The 15,887-nt window shown below is 44.4% G+C and overlaps 1 protein-coding gene across 4 annotated transcripts in view; it reads left to right on the top strand.

Annotated features, from left to right (window-relative positions):
• The window catches only part of LRBA (LPS responsive beige-like anchor protein), a 608,431-nt gene extending 592,853 nt beyond the window's left edge, over positions 1 to 15,578 (top strand). For all 4 annotated transcript variants that reach the window (XM_075613691.1, XM_075613682.1, XM_075613662.1 and 1 more), the window contains 2 exons: positions 13,031 to 13,182; positions 14,178 to 15,578. In XM_075613691.1, coding sequence (XP_075469806.1) covers positions 13,031 to 13,182; positions 14,178 to 14,268 — 243 coding nt within the window. In that variant the 3' untranslated portion in view covers positions 14,269 to 15,578. The remainder of the gene's footprint in view (positions 1 to 13,030; positions 13,183 to 14,177) is intronic.
• Positions 15,579 to 15,887: the final 309 nt, after the last annotated feature.

Here is a 15,887-nt window from a genome sequence, read left to right on the forward strand (position 1 = left end):
GAAGGGGGGAGGTGGTGGGGAGGAGGGGGGAGGGGGGAAGGGCGGGGGGAGGAGGTGGGAAGGGGGGGAGGTGGTGGGAAGGAGGGGGGAGGTGGTGGGAAGGGGGGGGGAGGTGGTGGGAAGGGGGGGGAGGTGGTGGGAAGGGGGGGAGGTGGTGGGAAGGGGGGAGGAGGTGGTGGGAAGGGGGGGGGGAGGTGGTGGGAAGGGGGGGGGGAGGTGGTGGGAAGGGGGGGGGGAGGTGGTGGGAAGGGGGGGGGGAGGTGGTGGGAAGGGGGGGGGGGAGGTGGTGGGAAGGGGGGGGGGGAGGTGGTGGGAAGGGGGGGGGGGAGGTGGTGGGAAGGGGGGGTAGAGGGGGGAGGTGGTGGGAAGGGGGAGGAGGGGGGAGGTGGTGGGAAGGGGGGGAGGTGGTGGGGAGGAGGGGGGGTAGAGGGGGTAGGTGGTGGGAAGGGGGGGAGGAGGGGGGAGGTGGTGGGAAGGGGGGGAGGAGGGGGGAGGTGGTGGGAAGGGGGGGAGGTGGTGGGGAGGAGGGGGGGTAGAGGGGGGAGGTGGTGGGGAGGGGGGGTAGAGGGGGGAGGTGGTGGGAAGGGGGGAGGAGGGGGGAGGTGGTGGGAAGGGGGGGAGGTGGGGAGGAGGAGGGGGTGGGGGGGTGGTGGGAAGGGGGGGTGGAAAGGGGGGGGTGGTGGGAAGGGGGGGAGGTGGTGGGGAGGTGGTGGGGGGAAGGGGGGAGGTGGTGGGGGGAAGGGGGAGGTGGTGGGGGGAGGAGGGGGGAGGGGGGAAGGGCGGGGGAGGAAGTGGGAAGGGGGGGAGGTGGTGGGAAGGAGGGGGGAGGTGGTGGGAAGGGGGGGGGGAGGTGGTGGGAAGGGGGGGGGGAGGTGGTGGAAGGGGGGGGGAGGTGGTGGGAAGGGGGGGAGGTGGTGGGAAGGGGGGGAGGTGGTGGGAAGGGGGGAGGAGGTGGTGGGAAGGGGGGGGGGAGGTGGTGGGAAGGGGGGGGGTGGTGGTGGGAAGGGGGGGGGAGGTGGTGGGAAGGGGGGGGGGGAGGTGGTGGGAAGGGGGGGGGGAGGTGGTGGGAAGGGGGGGGAGGTGGTGGGAAGGGGGGGGGAGGTGGTGGGAAGGGGGGGGGGGAGGTGGTGGAAGGGGGGGGGAGGTGGTGGGAAGGGGGGGAGGTGGTGGGAAGGGGGGGGGGAGGTGGTGGGAAGGGGGGGAGGTGGTGGGAAGGGGGGGAGGTGGTGGGAAGGGGGGGGAGGTGGTGGGAAGGGGGGGAGGAGGAGGGGGGAAGGGGGGGGAAGTGGTGGGAAGGGGGGGAAAGTGGTGGGAAGGGGGGGAAGGTGGTGGGAAGTGGGGGGGAAGGTGGTGGGAAGGGGGGGGTGGGGGGGAGTGGTGGGAAGGGGGGAGGTGGAGGGGAGGTGAAGGGGGTGGGGGGTGGAGGGGAGGTGAAGGGGGTGGGGGGTGGAGGGGAGGTGAAGGGTGGAGGGGAGGTGAGGTGAAGGGGGGGGTGAGGGGGGGGTGGAGGGGATGGAGGGGAGGGGTGGAGGAGAGGTGAAGGGGGGGTGGAGGGGAGGTGAAGGGGGGTGAAGGGAGGTGGAGGGTGGGTGAGGGGAGGTGAAGGGGGGTGAGGGGAGGTGAAGTCCGCTCCCTCACCCGTCCGGCCGCTCACTCACCCGTCCGGCCGCTCCCTCACCCGTCCGGCCGCTCCCTCACCCGTCCGGCAGCTCCCTCAGCCGTCCGGCAGCTCCCACGTGGATCTGAGGCGGGAGGCAGCTTGTTGTGGCCGCTCCCCCGCTGTGTCCCGGGCGCTCGCTCCCCCGCTGACTGTAGCGGCGCCGGGGGAAGGGGGGGTGGAGGGGAGGTGAAGGGGGGTGGAGGGGAGGTGAAGGGGGGTGGAGGGGAGGTGAAGGGGGGTGAAGGGGGGAGGTGAAGTGAAGGGGGGTGAGGGGGAGGTGAAGGGGGGTGAGGGGAGGTGAAGGGGGGTGAGGGGAGGTGAAGGCCGCTCACTCACCCGTCCGGAAGCTCCCACGTGGATCTAAGGCGGGAGGCAGCTTGTTGTGGCCGCTCCCCCGCTGTGTCCCGGGCGCTCGCTCCCCCGCTGTGTCCCGGGCACTCGCTCCCCCGCTGACTGTAGCGGCGCCGGGGGGGGGGGGGGGGGGCTGAAAGCGCGGGAGACATGGGGAGAGGAGGAGGTGCGCGCGGGTGTGGAGGCTGATGTTCGGGGAGGAAGAGGCAGAGGCTCCGGGACCGGTGGGTATGTGAGCCCCACCCCCCGGGTTATACATGCTGCTAATGTACACCCCCCCCCCTCTGTGTGTATGTGTGTGTGTCCCTGTGTGTGTCCGTGTGTGTGTGTGTGTTTGTGTCCCTGTGTGTGTGTGTGTGTGTCCCTGTGTATGTGTGTCCTTTGGCCCGTCACTCCGCCTCAGGCCAATGAGAGGTGTGCGGGGGGCGGCCCAAGGGACCAATGAGATTTCCCCTAGGGACACCGGACATCCAGGCAGGCAGGCAGGCATGCATGCATGCAGGCAGGCAAACATACAGTGCTTTCACTAATATAGTATAAGATATATATATATATATATATATATATATATATATATATATATATATATATATATATATATGTATCTCGAAAGCTCGCACAAATAAAAGCATTTCGTTAGCCACAGAACGGTATCATCTATTTATTTTTTGATTATTGAAGCTCGGCTAACACGGTACTGATACCTCTACATATATATATATATATATATATACACACACCAGACCTCGGAACGTTCGACAGGACTGGACATTTTATATGGTCAGGTTTATTCACTGTACATTTTTGGATTCGTTTTAGGCGCCAGTTTATTTTTTGTTGTATTCTGTATGTGATTTGTATTGATCTCATTGATCCTGTCAGCCTGTGACATCATGTGACCCGCAGCGTCATTTGATGCGTGTAACGTCACACGATCCAGCGTTGCCATGGACACGAGTGACGCCGGCAGAGTCCAGGTAAGTTTTAGATTTGCAGGGGCCTCACGCGATCCCCCGGCATTTAATTTAAATGCCTCGGGGAAGACCGCAAGCCCTCTGCAACAACCCGCGCCCCCCAGACAAATCCAGCGCCCCCCACTTTGAGCACCGCTGATTTAGACCAATCTTGGCAGCAACGTATAAATGTGTGTGTCTATATCTATCTATATATATATATATATATATATATATATATATATATATATATATATATATATATATATCATACATACACACATATATATACCCACGCTATGAGCATTTTGCGGACTTCTCGATCTATAATTTGCCAAACGATAGTTGGGATTGGAGTAATGAGGGCTATAAAATGTGAGTTAATTATATCAAATATGGACGTCTACAAAAATGTTACTAATCCCCATAGCGTAGCTAATACACGTGCATCTTGCCAAAATACTGGTATAGCTTACTCCCTAATCACGCTTGTTCTGACAGATCTCTTAGCACTTGAAATGTAATGCCTATCTCAAATCTCTCCTTTCCCTCCTCGCCTTTTGTGTGTAACCGAGTTTGTACAAATATTGGAGAAGAGGCAATTATTGTGAATCACCCTGAATAATCGAGTCCACAGCAGTGCTTTTCCTTTGTAACTTTTCCCCCCCCTTTTGCAATAATAATGTTGATAATCTGTCACTTTCAGTTGTGATTATGTTGTCAGGCAGGCTAATAAATCTGTAAAATATCTTGAAATCCCTTGCTGGCTAAAACAATTTCTGTAGTGTTTCAGTCTGTGCTGGAAGCTGGAGCTGGTTGCCTGAGGCAGGGGAAGTTCCGCTCTTTGCAGTCCAGCCGAACACATGTGTACTACAGCTTTTCTTTCTTTTTTTTTAAAGCAGTCCCTGTTGGGTTTTAGACTTAAAAATCCACACCCCCCCCCCCTTCACCTCCCCCCCCCAACTGCTTCTGCACTTTATCATGCTAGAAGGCAAGTGGCAACTATGTGATTAAAGCCCAGCTCCCCCAATGAGAAGTACCTGCCCTCGGCTCTGCCAGACTGATGTTTTCATGGTTTGTTGCTGAAGAAATGGGAAGGGGGAGGGGGGCTAGAGGTGAAACCAAGGAAACCCGAAGGTCAACCCTGGCTGCCATTGACTGAATGGAGGGAGTAAAACAGGTTGTGTTTCATGTGTCGTGGTAAGCCAGAGCCACAGGATGTCGACAAAAGTAACAATTTACAATCATCAGACACAGGACAGAATTCTAATTTACTTTCTTGTAGCCTGCGACATGAAAACTACCAAGAGACCTCCAGACTGCCTGGGGAAACTCAGAGCCTAATCAACGCTATACACCTGTTTTTGTTTTAAATACTGCATTGCCCACCAGAGCCCCAGCCAGAAGCATGTCAAAGCACATCTACTATGCAATGTTTAGATGTCAAAATGAATAACTTGGATGGAAGAGGAAATCCACTCCTAAAATCTAGCTGTGTTACCTGAGGCAAAGACACTAACCCGCTCAACCCAAGGGATGCAATTATTTGCTTTGTTTTGAGATTGAAAAGGGCACAGTAGCTGCTCACATTGCATAATCCATGGGGCACAAGTGATATTTTTGTTTTTAAGAGCAAGCAAACAACAATATAATGTTTTTTCATTTTTTAAGGGAGTGAAGATTTTTTGTCTCATTTTTCCCACCCTTATTTTTCCTGTTTCTCTTCAGTTTTTTTATTACGGGGTTGAAATATTCAGCAGTATCTCTACTGTCCAAAACCGACATTTTTATGGTTGTCTGCTGCTTACTGTCAAGTAATTTCTGTTTGTTCAGCACATACAGAAGATGTACAGTGATGAGAAAAAGTTTCTGAAACATTTAAGATTTTCACATTTCAAACCTAAAATGTTATTAGATCTATAATAATAGATAAGATAACCTGATCAAACAAATGACACAAAAACATGATACTTTTTCAACATTTATTTATCCACAAATGATTAAACATTCAATATCCATGTGTGAAAAAGTATGTGAACCTTTAGATTCAGTACCCCTTGAACAGCAATAACTTCAACTAAGCATTTCCTGTAACTGCTGGTCAGACTCGCATCGGTTTTGAGGAATTTTGACCAATTCCTCCATAAAGAACTGCTTCAACTCGATGACATTTGAAGGCTTCCTTACATGAACTTCCGGTCCTGCCACAATATTTAAATGAGGTTTAGGTCCGGACTTTGACTAGGCTGTTCTAAAATGCATAATTTCTTATTTTGTGGCCATTTTTGTAGATCTGCTTGTATGTTTAGGATCATTGTCTTGCTGCGACCCACTTTCGCTTCAGAATCTTCTGATACAATGCAGAATTCATGGGTGTGTCAATGATGGCAAGCCATCCAGGTCCTGAGGCAGCAAAGCAGCCCAAACGATCACACTCCCACAACCATGCTTGACGGTTGAGATGAGGTTCTTCTGTTCGATCGCAGTTTTGGTTTTCACCAAACATAACATTTCTCTGAGTCCATAAAGTTCTACTTTTGACTTGTCTGTCTATAGAACATTGTTCCAGAAGTCTTGTGGATTATCGACTTACTCTTTGGTGAACTTCAGATGGGCAGCAATGTTCTTTTTAGAGAGCAGTGGTTTCCTCCTGGATATCCTTCCATGAACACCATTCTTGCCAGTCTTTTCTGATAGTTGAGTCATGAACACTCACATTAGCTATGGCGAGAGTGGCCTGCAGATCCTTGGATGTTACTCTGGGGATCTGTGTGACTTCCTGGATTTGCCGGTTTGTTCTTGGAGAAATTTGGTAGGATGACCGTTCCTGGGTAGTGTGACTGTGGTCTTGAACTTTCTCCATTTGTCTGACAGGGGATTGGTGGAGCCGCAAATTCTTAGAAAAGGTTTTGTAACCCTTTCTACACTGATAAACATCAATAACTGCTTGTCTGAGGTCTATAGAGATTGCTTTGATTGTGTTTCCACACACCTGTATGGTGAAGACCAAACTCACAAAGTTCCTGATCTTTATATAAGGTGGGGCCTACCAAACTTACACCTGAAGGTCCACCTAATTATTTAAACACCTGATTCTAATTATCCCCTTTAATTTAGCTGATAAAACCAGGGTTTAACTTACTTTTGCACATACCCTGACTCGTAATTACTCATGGTTTGTCTAATTCATACATCATTTTGTTTCAAAAGACATGGAATTGGTTAACATAAACCCTATTGGATATTTAAGAAAAGACTGGTTTTGATTCATGAAGACGATCATATAAAAACTATGGAATTTTCGTAATTATCATTGCGGTTCAAAAACTTTTTCTCACCACTGTAGCCAAGAAACTTTGTACATTATATAGGTGCATGTCTTAATGAAGGGTTATATCATCTATTGATAAAATAATTATCATTCTAGGAAAAATACATGATGTGCATTAATATTATTTGGCAAATTATGTTAATTGATTTCTTCCTGTACTCTCTCTCTTGTACATTAAAGCTATCCAGGTAATATACAGTAGCATGTTAAATAGCATAAAATCACAGTTTGAACTTCAAAACAACTTTAGAAATGGGAATCTGCCATACTTCCTAGCGGAAAATAGCATGTCTTACGAAAATTGCTCTTTCATTGCTCCTGCAACTGTTCTGTTTAATTCTCTTCTACAGGCTTCACCTATATGTTCCCCACATGCAGCATCCCTATCCTCCCTCCTCCCTGACCCATACCCCTCCCCCTTCCTTTGCTTTGCACTCCTCTTCCCTTATTTGTCTCTGTGATTATTATTTTAAGTTTTGTTGTTTCCACTCTATTTACCCCATTACCATTTTATTAAAATACTTGTTTCTTCAGCCATGCCCCTTATCCACCTTTGCTGCTTGGTGGCTTTTGTCCTTATCATTCACTATCGCCCGTTATTCTGTATTTTGCTTGTTCACTCTCATTTCTCCCTTCTCCCTTCTCCCTCTATTTTCCCACTCATGACTGCATCTTTTCTACCCCTCCACTGACTCCCTCTACCACCCTTCCAATGATGCCCCTCTATACTTTCCCAGTTGTGTGCCATTAGGCTGCGATTATACAGAAAAACGCTTGTGGTGTCACCCATAGCGACACCACACGGTGCACTAAACATGTTTCATACATACGTGATATATACCAAATTCAACTGTCTCCCCACTTGCTACTGCATTTTCAAAATTTGTTTTTGTGCTGCTACGGGCGACACGTTTTTCTGTATAATCGCAGCCTAACACTTGCTCCATACACTGTTTGCCCTTTAGTTCACCATGTCGTTCTGCTTCTTTCCCATGCCTCGGTACTCTTAATTCTTTCGTTATCTCCCTATATGTAATCCTTGCCATATTTTTAACTTTTTCCCATCTCTAGATTTGGTTCACTCCCTCTCACAGGATCTCTGTGATCCTGTCTACCTTATGACATCCACCATTATCTGCTGCCTTAGCTCCCTTTCTGCTCTTGACATAAGACAGTGCACATTAGAAACTCCTGGCTCATCTACAGTAGACACAAATATATTTTTTCTTCCAGGAAAAAAAAAGTTTGCGGCCTTTATAGGTGGAATTTTTTTCAGAAAGTTTGAGACCGAGTCGGAAAAGAATAACCCTTTACTGTAGCATCATATTGGGCGTTTTAAACATTGAATTATTAGAGATTAAAACCATCATTATTTCGGAGGCCCTTTCCAGGCATTATATTGTATACCTAAAATCAAAACATTACCAGGAGATATCCCATAATATATTGTTCTTAAATAATAATAACTTTATTTATAGAGCGTTTTTCTCCCAATTGGACTCGGCGCTTAATACATTTAATGGTAACAGTTACACGCAGCATTGGACATTGCAGAAACAGTGAGACCCCACCGCATAGAGCTTACAATCTGCTTTTGTTATCTGGCGCTTAGGGAGATAAAATGACTTGCCCAAGGTCACCAGAAGCTGAAGTCAGAATTTGAACCAGGTTCTTCTGCTTCAAAGCAGTGTTATAATTTTCAGAGCCAATGCCTTTACTCACACCTTAAGCCCAAAGCATTAGCAAACACTTTTTGGGGGAAAATAAATCGTAACAAGGCTTGCATTTTTCATTCCCCTTATGAAATGGCATTCCATGCTTCCTACACTTTATTCAGTAGTTTAGCTTCTGGGCCATGGTGCATTTGCCTTATTTCCTGGTAGACAGAAGAGCTCTAGGGGTTTTTGTTTTTGGTGGTGGGGGGGGGGGGGGATTTTCTAGCTGTGATCCGAAGAAGTAGTGAACAGTAGAGTTTATTTACAGTATTACACTGGCAAGCTTTCAGATTCTTTTGTGATTTTTAAGACATTATGATCATGTCGTGTTTCTTTGCTAAATCGGCTTTTTTTTTTTTTTTTTTTTTACTATTTACCCAATCTGGCACATAGAAAATTTGCATTGTGACATCCGTTAGGGTGGATCCTCTGAATAGATGGCCTTAATTTAATAAAGATATCAGAGGAATCACTTTCTCAGGTTGTGGAAGGGTTAAAGATTAATAGCCTTAATTTGCCTCTTAGTATAGCATTTCTCTCATAAAAAGCACAGAGTATAAAACTCAAGTGAACCGTGACCAAAAGGTTAATGGATTTTCTTCAGATGAATTTTCTAAGTGTAGCAAATAATTATTTGTCATGGCAATCATTGCAATTTCAAAATAGCCTCGGGAGATTGCCAATTGTGCAAATGAGGGACCAAAATGAGTATTGATTTAGCCTATGAAGAAATAGATTTGTAATATTATATGCCTTCGTATTCCTGTGTATGGATACACAATGTTTTGCTTTTGTGTTCTGATAACAGTTCTGGTTTGTGCCATCATGTTTCTATTTATCATGAGCACATCCAACTTTTCTCTAATAGAGTTCACATTGCAATCTCATTAGTAGAGCAGGGCCCACCTTGGTGTAAGTTAATGATGGAATTGTATGGTTGTCTTTCACACTTCTATTGTATTGCACTGCATACAGTAATACAGTGTGTGGATCTTTATAAATAAGAGATCATAATATTAACTGAATAAAAAAAAAGGTATGTGCTGTTTTTTTTGGTTTTTTTAAATTTTTATATTTTTTTTAACACGGCAAGCCGACTTTGTCTTTTGGATGGTGGAGGGGAGCCCACTAAATTTATAGTACATTTTATGTTTGTTCCTGATATTGGTTTACTTGGAGTGCAGATTCCATCTTGTATATTTTCGTTTATTTTGCACATATGTAGAACTACTTGGATTGACTTTTATGGAGCTTTATCTAGCACAGTAACTCACTACAATAGCATAGCACCTGGTTTAATTCAAGACATGAAGATATATATATGTGTGTGATAGTGCACAACCCTGCCTTTCACCATTATCACCTAACATACAGTGCTTCCACTGCAGCAAGGGATTCTGGGAAATTACATGCAAATGAGCAGTGTCACATTTTGCCTGAACTCCATTTTTACATGGAACCCTTATAAGCTAATGCTTGCTGTTAACACAGCTTTTAAGCACAGCATGGGAATCAGATGCAAAGCCAGAGAAACCACTCAGACATGTTTCAACCTTAATGGGTCTCATCAGTGTGAGGTTGGTTGTAACTGGCTTTGCAATTTTGAAGGCTGTAGGATTTAAACAAAACACTGTAGGGTTTACCATCACATTTTAAGTTATGGTGGGTTAAAAAGGCAACAAGAAACCTGCAGCAAGGGATTTTTGGCAATGACATTTTGACATGTGTGTGTATGTATATGTATATGTATATGTATATATATATATATATATATATATATATATATATATATATATATATATATTTATATTTGAAGTGAGGGGTATCCGGAGATGAACCCCATTAGTTTCAGCTCAGGGGACCACCTGCTTCCTCAGATACCTCCGTTGGTGCATCCAGTATCTCTCTGTATGTCTCTGTGTGTGTCCTAGTCACGCGGGCCAATAGGAAGCCGCAAGGGATGACGTCATGGTTTCTTAATGGTCTGCAGGATGTGGGAAATTTAAACAGGAGAGAGATACCGGCAGCACGGATTTTTTTTATTTTTTATTATTTCAAACTTTTTTATTGTATATTTCAAGACATAAACATCGTGGATATATCCAATCAATTCACATAGACATCCTGTTTTTCCTTTACAATACAAAGAGTCAGAAACCCAGATTATGTATAATATGCCTGACTTCACAGAGGGTATAAATTGATGAGATGCAAGTGCACTCCCCTAATTTAACCTAGGGGTTTGCCTTTCCCTTATTCAAATCCATTTAAGGCAGCACGGATTTTTAACAACCTGTTCTGATTTTTTTGTGCCAAACCTGCAGGCGGTTCTTGGTGGGGTGATCGGATTTAGCCTAAAAAAATCCGGGAAACGGGTTTGGACTGGTTTGCCCATCTCTTGTCAATTACAGACATCTCTATTCTACCTCTGTTATCCAAAATCATGAAAAATGTGTTCATTCCTAACTAAGCAACAATTGTTTATTTGAAGTCGCATTTTCTTTTGTCAATTACAATCTGGCTTCCGACCAAATTACTCCACAGTAACAATCCTCTTAAATCTGCAATGAGATCCAGTGTAGAGTGGAACATGGACAGTTGACTAGTGTAATATTCCTAGATTTTGCAAAGGCTTTTCATACTGTTGGCCATACTATTATGCTCAAGTACTCTGTTATTGGACTATGTGCTTTAAACTGGTTTATCTCTTATCAGGAAGATTCCAATAGGCTTCAACTCGAGCCACTTGAATATTTTTTATGTGGGGTACCCCAAGGCTCTGTTCTGTGGGCCTCTTGGCAGCAGACAGGTTTCCAAGGGGCCCAGGACTAGTTATGACCGGGCCTCTCCCCCTGTGTCGGTGGTCTTGCGAGCCCCCTCTTACCCCCCCCTCTTACCCCCCCTCTTCCCATGTATTTCTCTTACGCCCTCTTCCTCACTCCCCCCTCACCTCCTCTCCATAAATTACCCTACTGTCACTCAATCCCGCTCCCTCACAAGCATTCCCTCCCTCTCTCCCCCTCCCACCCCACACACAATCCCCCCCCCACAAAATAAAATACATACCAAAAAAAACACCCCTAAATACAAAGCAAAAAAACCCACCTCCCAAATACATACAAAATAAACCACCCCCCAAATACATACAAACACCCCACTCCCAAAATACATACAAAACTCCCCCCCCCCCTCACCAAATGCATACAAACCCCCACATACATACAAAAAAAACACTCCCCAAATGGAGCTACCCATTAATGCTGTGTGTTTTAAGGTCTTAGAAGTGGAGAGAGAGGGTGTTTGTCGGATAATGAGGGGAAGTGCATTCAAGAGGTGTGGGGTAGTGAGTGAGAGGTTTTAGGTGAGAGAGGGCTTTAGATACAAAAGGTGTAGACAGAAGATATCCTTGAGCAGAACGCAAGAGTCTGTCAGGTGTATCGCGAGAAATTAGGGCTGGGATATAAGGAGGAGTAGAAGAGTATGTAGCCTTAAAAGTGAGGAGATCATTTTATAAGTACCACAAGATTTAATAGGAAACCAGGAGAGTGATTCAGCAGGAAAGACGCAGAGACCGATTTAGGAGAGAGTAAAGTGATTTTAGCAGCAACATTTAGGTTAGATTGTAGGATAGACAGGTGCAAGGCAGGAAGGCCATAAAGTAGAAGGTTAAAATAATCGAGACGGGAGAGAATGGGAACCTGCATTAGAGTTTTAGCAGTAGAGCGACAGAGGAAACGGTGTAGCTTCCAAGCTTGGGAGGAAGTTTAAGAAACTCTGTCTTTGACATGATAAGTTTGAGTCATCAGAGGGCCATCCAGGATGATATAGCGGAGAGACATTCAGAGACTTTCGTCTGTATAGCCGGTGTAAGGTCAGGGGTTGACAAGTAAATTTGGATGTCGTCAGCATAGAAGTGATATTTGAACCCATTAGATGCGATGAGATCGCCTAGAGAGTGTGTAAAGAGAACAGATCCCAGGAAAAAACGCTGGGGTACCCCCACAGAGAGAACGACAGAGGAGGAGGTGTTGGCAAACGAGACACTGAAAGAACGATGGGAGAGGTAAGAAAAAATCCAGGATAGAGCTCTGTTATGCATACCAAAAGTATAGAGAATATGAAGGAATAGAAGGTTGTCCCCAGTATCAAATGCTGCAGAGATGTCAAGCAACAGGAACAGAGTATAATGACTTTTGTTTCTGGCAGCATTGAGGTCATTAGTTATTTTGGTGAGGGCTGTTTCAGTGGAGTGAGCAGTGCGGAAGCCAGATTGTAGACATCTAGGTGAGAATAGGAGGTAAGAAAATGAAGCAAGTGAGAGAATACAAAGCGTTCAAGAGGTTAGAGGCAGGAGGGACACAGGGCATAATTAGAGGGACAGGTAGGGTTAAGCTTCCTGTTTTGAGTAAGGGTATAAATGTTGTGTGCTTGAAGGAGGAGAGAAAGGTTACAGAGTGGAGAGAGGAGTTGAAAATATGTGAGTCTGGAGATTAGAGTAGGAGAAAGAGGTTTGAGGGAAAGGGGTCAAGGGGTAAAAGGAGAAGAGGAGATAAACAGTGACACATCCTTCTCTGTGATGGATGAAGGCAGAAGGAGATTTATTGTATGGTTCCTAGGTTAAATAAAGAATTTGGTCGCTTTTCTTTCTCTTATCGAGCACCCCATTTCTGGGACAATTTAACAGTCGCTCTCAAATTTACCTCATGTCTTTGGCTGTTTCCTGCTTTAAATATGTTTGTAACTGTAAAAGTGTAATGTCAACATAATTTTGTGTCCAGGACATACTTGAAAATGAGAGGTAACTCTCAGAGAATCTCTTCCGAATAAATATTTTATAAATGAATACAATTGTGTGTGTGTGTGTGTGTGTGTGTGTGTGTGTGTGTGTGTGTGTGTGTGTGTGTGTATATATATATACACACATACACATTGTGTGTGTGTGTGTGTGTGTATTGTTGTTTAATGCAATGTATTAACATATCTATAAGTAACCTGAATTACATTGTGCTTTACCTCCCAGGCAATTCTTCTTAGTCGAGATGGACAGTACTTGCTTACAGGAGGCGATAACGGAGTTGTTATGGTGTGGCAGGTATCTGACATGAAACAGCTCTTTGCTTATCCAGGCTGTGATGCTGGCATCCGTTCCATGGCCATGTCTTTTGACCAAAGGTGAGATTTACGCATGTGATGTCCACTTTGCTTCTGAATTTATTGTAATGACGGGCCACTGTCCCTGGAGTGAAATTCTATAGTCTTGCCATTAAAGAAAGCTGACATGACACCAACATGTTTATTTGTACTGCATAAAACAATATTAGGAAATGTTGAAAATTAACTTGAACATAAATGCTTTCATAAGAAGGGACAGCTGTTTGCTGTGAAGTAAAATCTTTATCCAGGAGACATCAAAGTGAAATGCGAGGTACCGGGCATGATGCACTGCATTTCACTTTGATGACTCCTGGCCTTTGTTGTATTTGGCTCAGATGATGGAACTTTGTCCAGTCACAGCCCAACTTCTTTATAATGATCAAGTTTACCCACTTTGGCCATTTTTCATATGATTAGTTAAAGTATTTTAAGCCAACTCTTTCCCTATTGCAGTCTATTCCAGTCTATTCCAAACCTGTCCTCGTGACTCATGGCCACACCAGGTTTTGGGAATAACCAATGCACTTGCATCCAGGTGAATGCACTTTTCTTGTATAGTAATATAATGTTAGGTGGTTGTCTCAGAAAGCTGGTGTGGCAGCGGGTCATGAGGAGAAGTTTGGAAAACACTGCCCTATTGGATGAAATAAAACATGCCTAATTATATGCTTAATAAAAAGCCATCTGTAAGATTGGAGGCATACTGAATGTATTGATTCAATTTAATATGTAGTTAATGAAATACAGAAGATTAATATTGTAATTTGTTTTGGAATATATATTTTCTCATGAATACATATATATGGATCAGTGTAGGTATTATATGTGCAAGTCATTCTGCTTGGGTTCCAGCAACTTTTTGTTAGAGATTAACAAGAAACTTTCAATACTAATTATGTAATAAGTTTTTGATCTATATACAGTACACATGTATATTTTCCCTCTGTATAATATTTCAAATGAAAAAGATGAAAACACAATTTGAACAACTGTTTTTTCTTACCTTGTTGCAGGTGTATAATGACGGGCATGGCTTCTGGAAGCATTGTGCTTTTCTACAATGATTTTAATCGCTGGCATCACGAATATCAGACAAGATACTGATACTGGCAGGGATATACATACTGTACTAAAGCACTGACACTGCTAACTCCTGTTGCAACCAGGCTTGGAAAATAAGCCTATCAAGCACCATGCCACTGCGTTGTTCCTTATAAATAGCTGTATTACATCTGAATGTAATTTAAATGAAACTCTCAAATCAGCAAACTATTTTTAGAGTTAATTGCTATTTTTGTAGACCTTGCTTTACTTTTTCTTGTGGGGGAAGGGGTGAGAGTAACAAGCAGAAGCATAATGGCTGCTGTGTTCTGTAGTAAAAAAAAAATATATATATATATATTTTTTAGTCATAAGGAGAAGTCTATTTTCATCTGTGTATGGGGAAAATACGCTTTATGGTGGCTAAAAACATTTATTCTAGGTCCGTCACAGAGACAAACGGTCTAGCTTTCTGTGATCTTGATTTTAACTAAATGGCTGAGGGTAATTATTAGGGGCATTTTAAATTGTGCTACCTTTCTCACATTTGTCACATACTGTAATTTTTTTCCTCTCCCCCTCTCCTTCCAAGTGATTGTACTATTGCAGCACTGACTTTGAATTTGAGGATGAAATAGTTTTGCGAAATATTACTGAAGGAAAAGTGTAAATGGAGCTGATGTTAATATGCCTATTTACATTGTGTGAATATGTTGAGATCCATCCAGTAACACAGATAAGGCGCACCAAAAAATTGCATTGATCCTTTAAAAAAAGCACCACATTCTTTGTCAAGTAATTGTACAGGGTTTGGTTATAAATGCAACCAATTTTTTTTAAATAGTCGATTTATCATGAGACAATACAGTAGCAGAAAAGTTCCCAGTACTGATCTGGCAGTTCTGTATTACTCCTATTTAGTTACTGACTAACCAGTTCTGCTACCACCAAATCATGTTCATAAAATGTTTCCTCAACCTGTCCTGTGTGCAATGGGAGAGACAGTGCAGGTATAAAGTAATAATGTATATGAAGCAACAGTAACTTATATTGGTGTTGCAGAATTCTACTTTTTCTACAAGATTGCTGTGCAGAATTCTGTGAAAAAAATTTGTGAAGAGAACTGTATTGTTTTGTAAGTCTGTATTGCATAAAGACTTGTTTGTACCTTGTGATCTGTGTACGAGCCGAACCTACATGTACATTCCATATCTTTCCGGATCTAGGATAAATTTGTCTACCTGCCTGCTGATACAGCACACCATTTTCTACTCATTCAGTGACAATCTTTTCATTAGCTGAAGTGTGGGATGACGTAACTGAGTTTGACGAAGAAATTAAATAAAATTGAATTTGTAATTGATAATCTAAAATATGACTGTTTATTCTGAGTGTCAAAACCCTGAAACTTTTTTTTACAGATTGAAAAGTGGGATCTAGGCAAAAGCAATGAAGGTAGAACTGAAACAGATGTATCTGGTTACACATTTGAACCTTTTTGTTCCACAGATGTAGCCAGACTTACTGTCTCCGTAGTGATGGGAAGAAAAGCAAAATGATGTGATTCGGGGACCGTAAAAGCCTTGACTGCCTGGTTGGGGAGTGTGGAACGGGGGGGTGGGGGGTCGGGAGGGAAGAGTGTCCTCTTGAGAGGGTCACTGCACGGAAAAATGTAAATCTGC

This window comes from Ascaphus truei, chromosome 1 (genome assembly GCF_040206685.1).
Source record: "Ascaphus truei isolate aAscTru1 chromosome 1, aAscTru1.hap1, whole genome shotgun sequence".
NCBI classification, from domain to species: domain Eukaryota; kingdom Metazoa; phylum Chordata; class Amphibia; order Anura; family Ascaphidae; genus Ascaphus; species Ascaphus truei.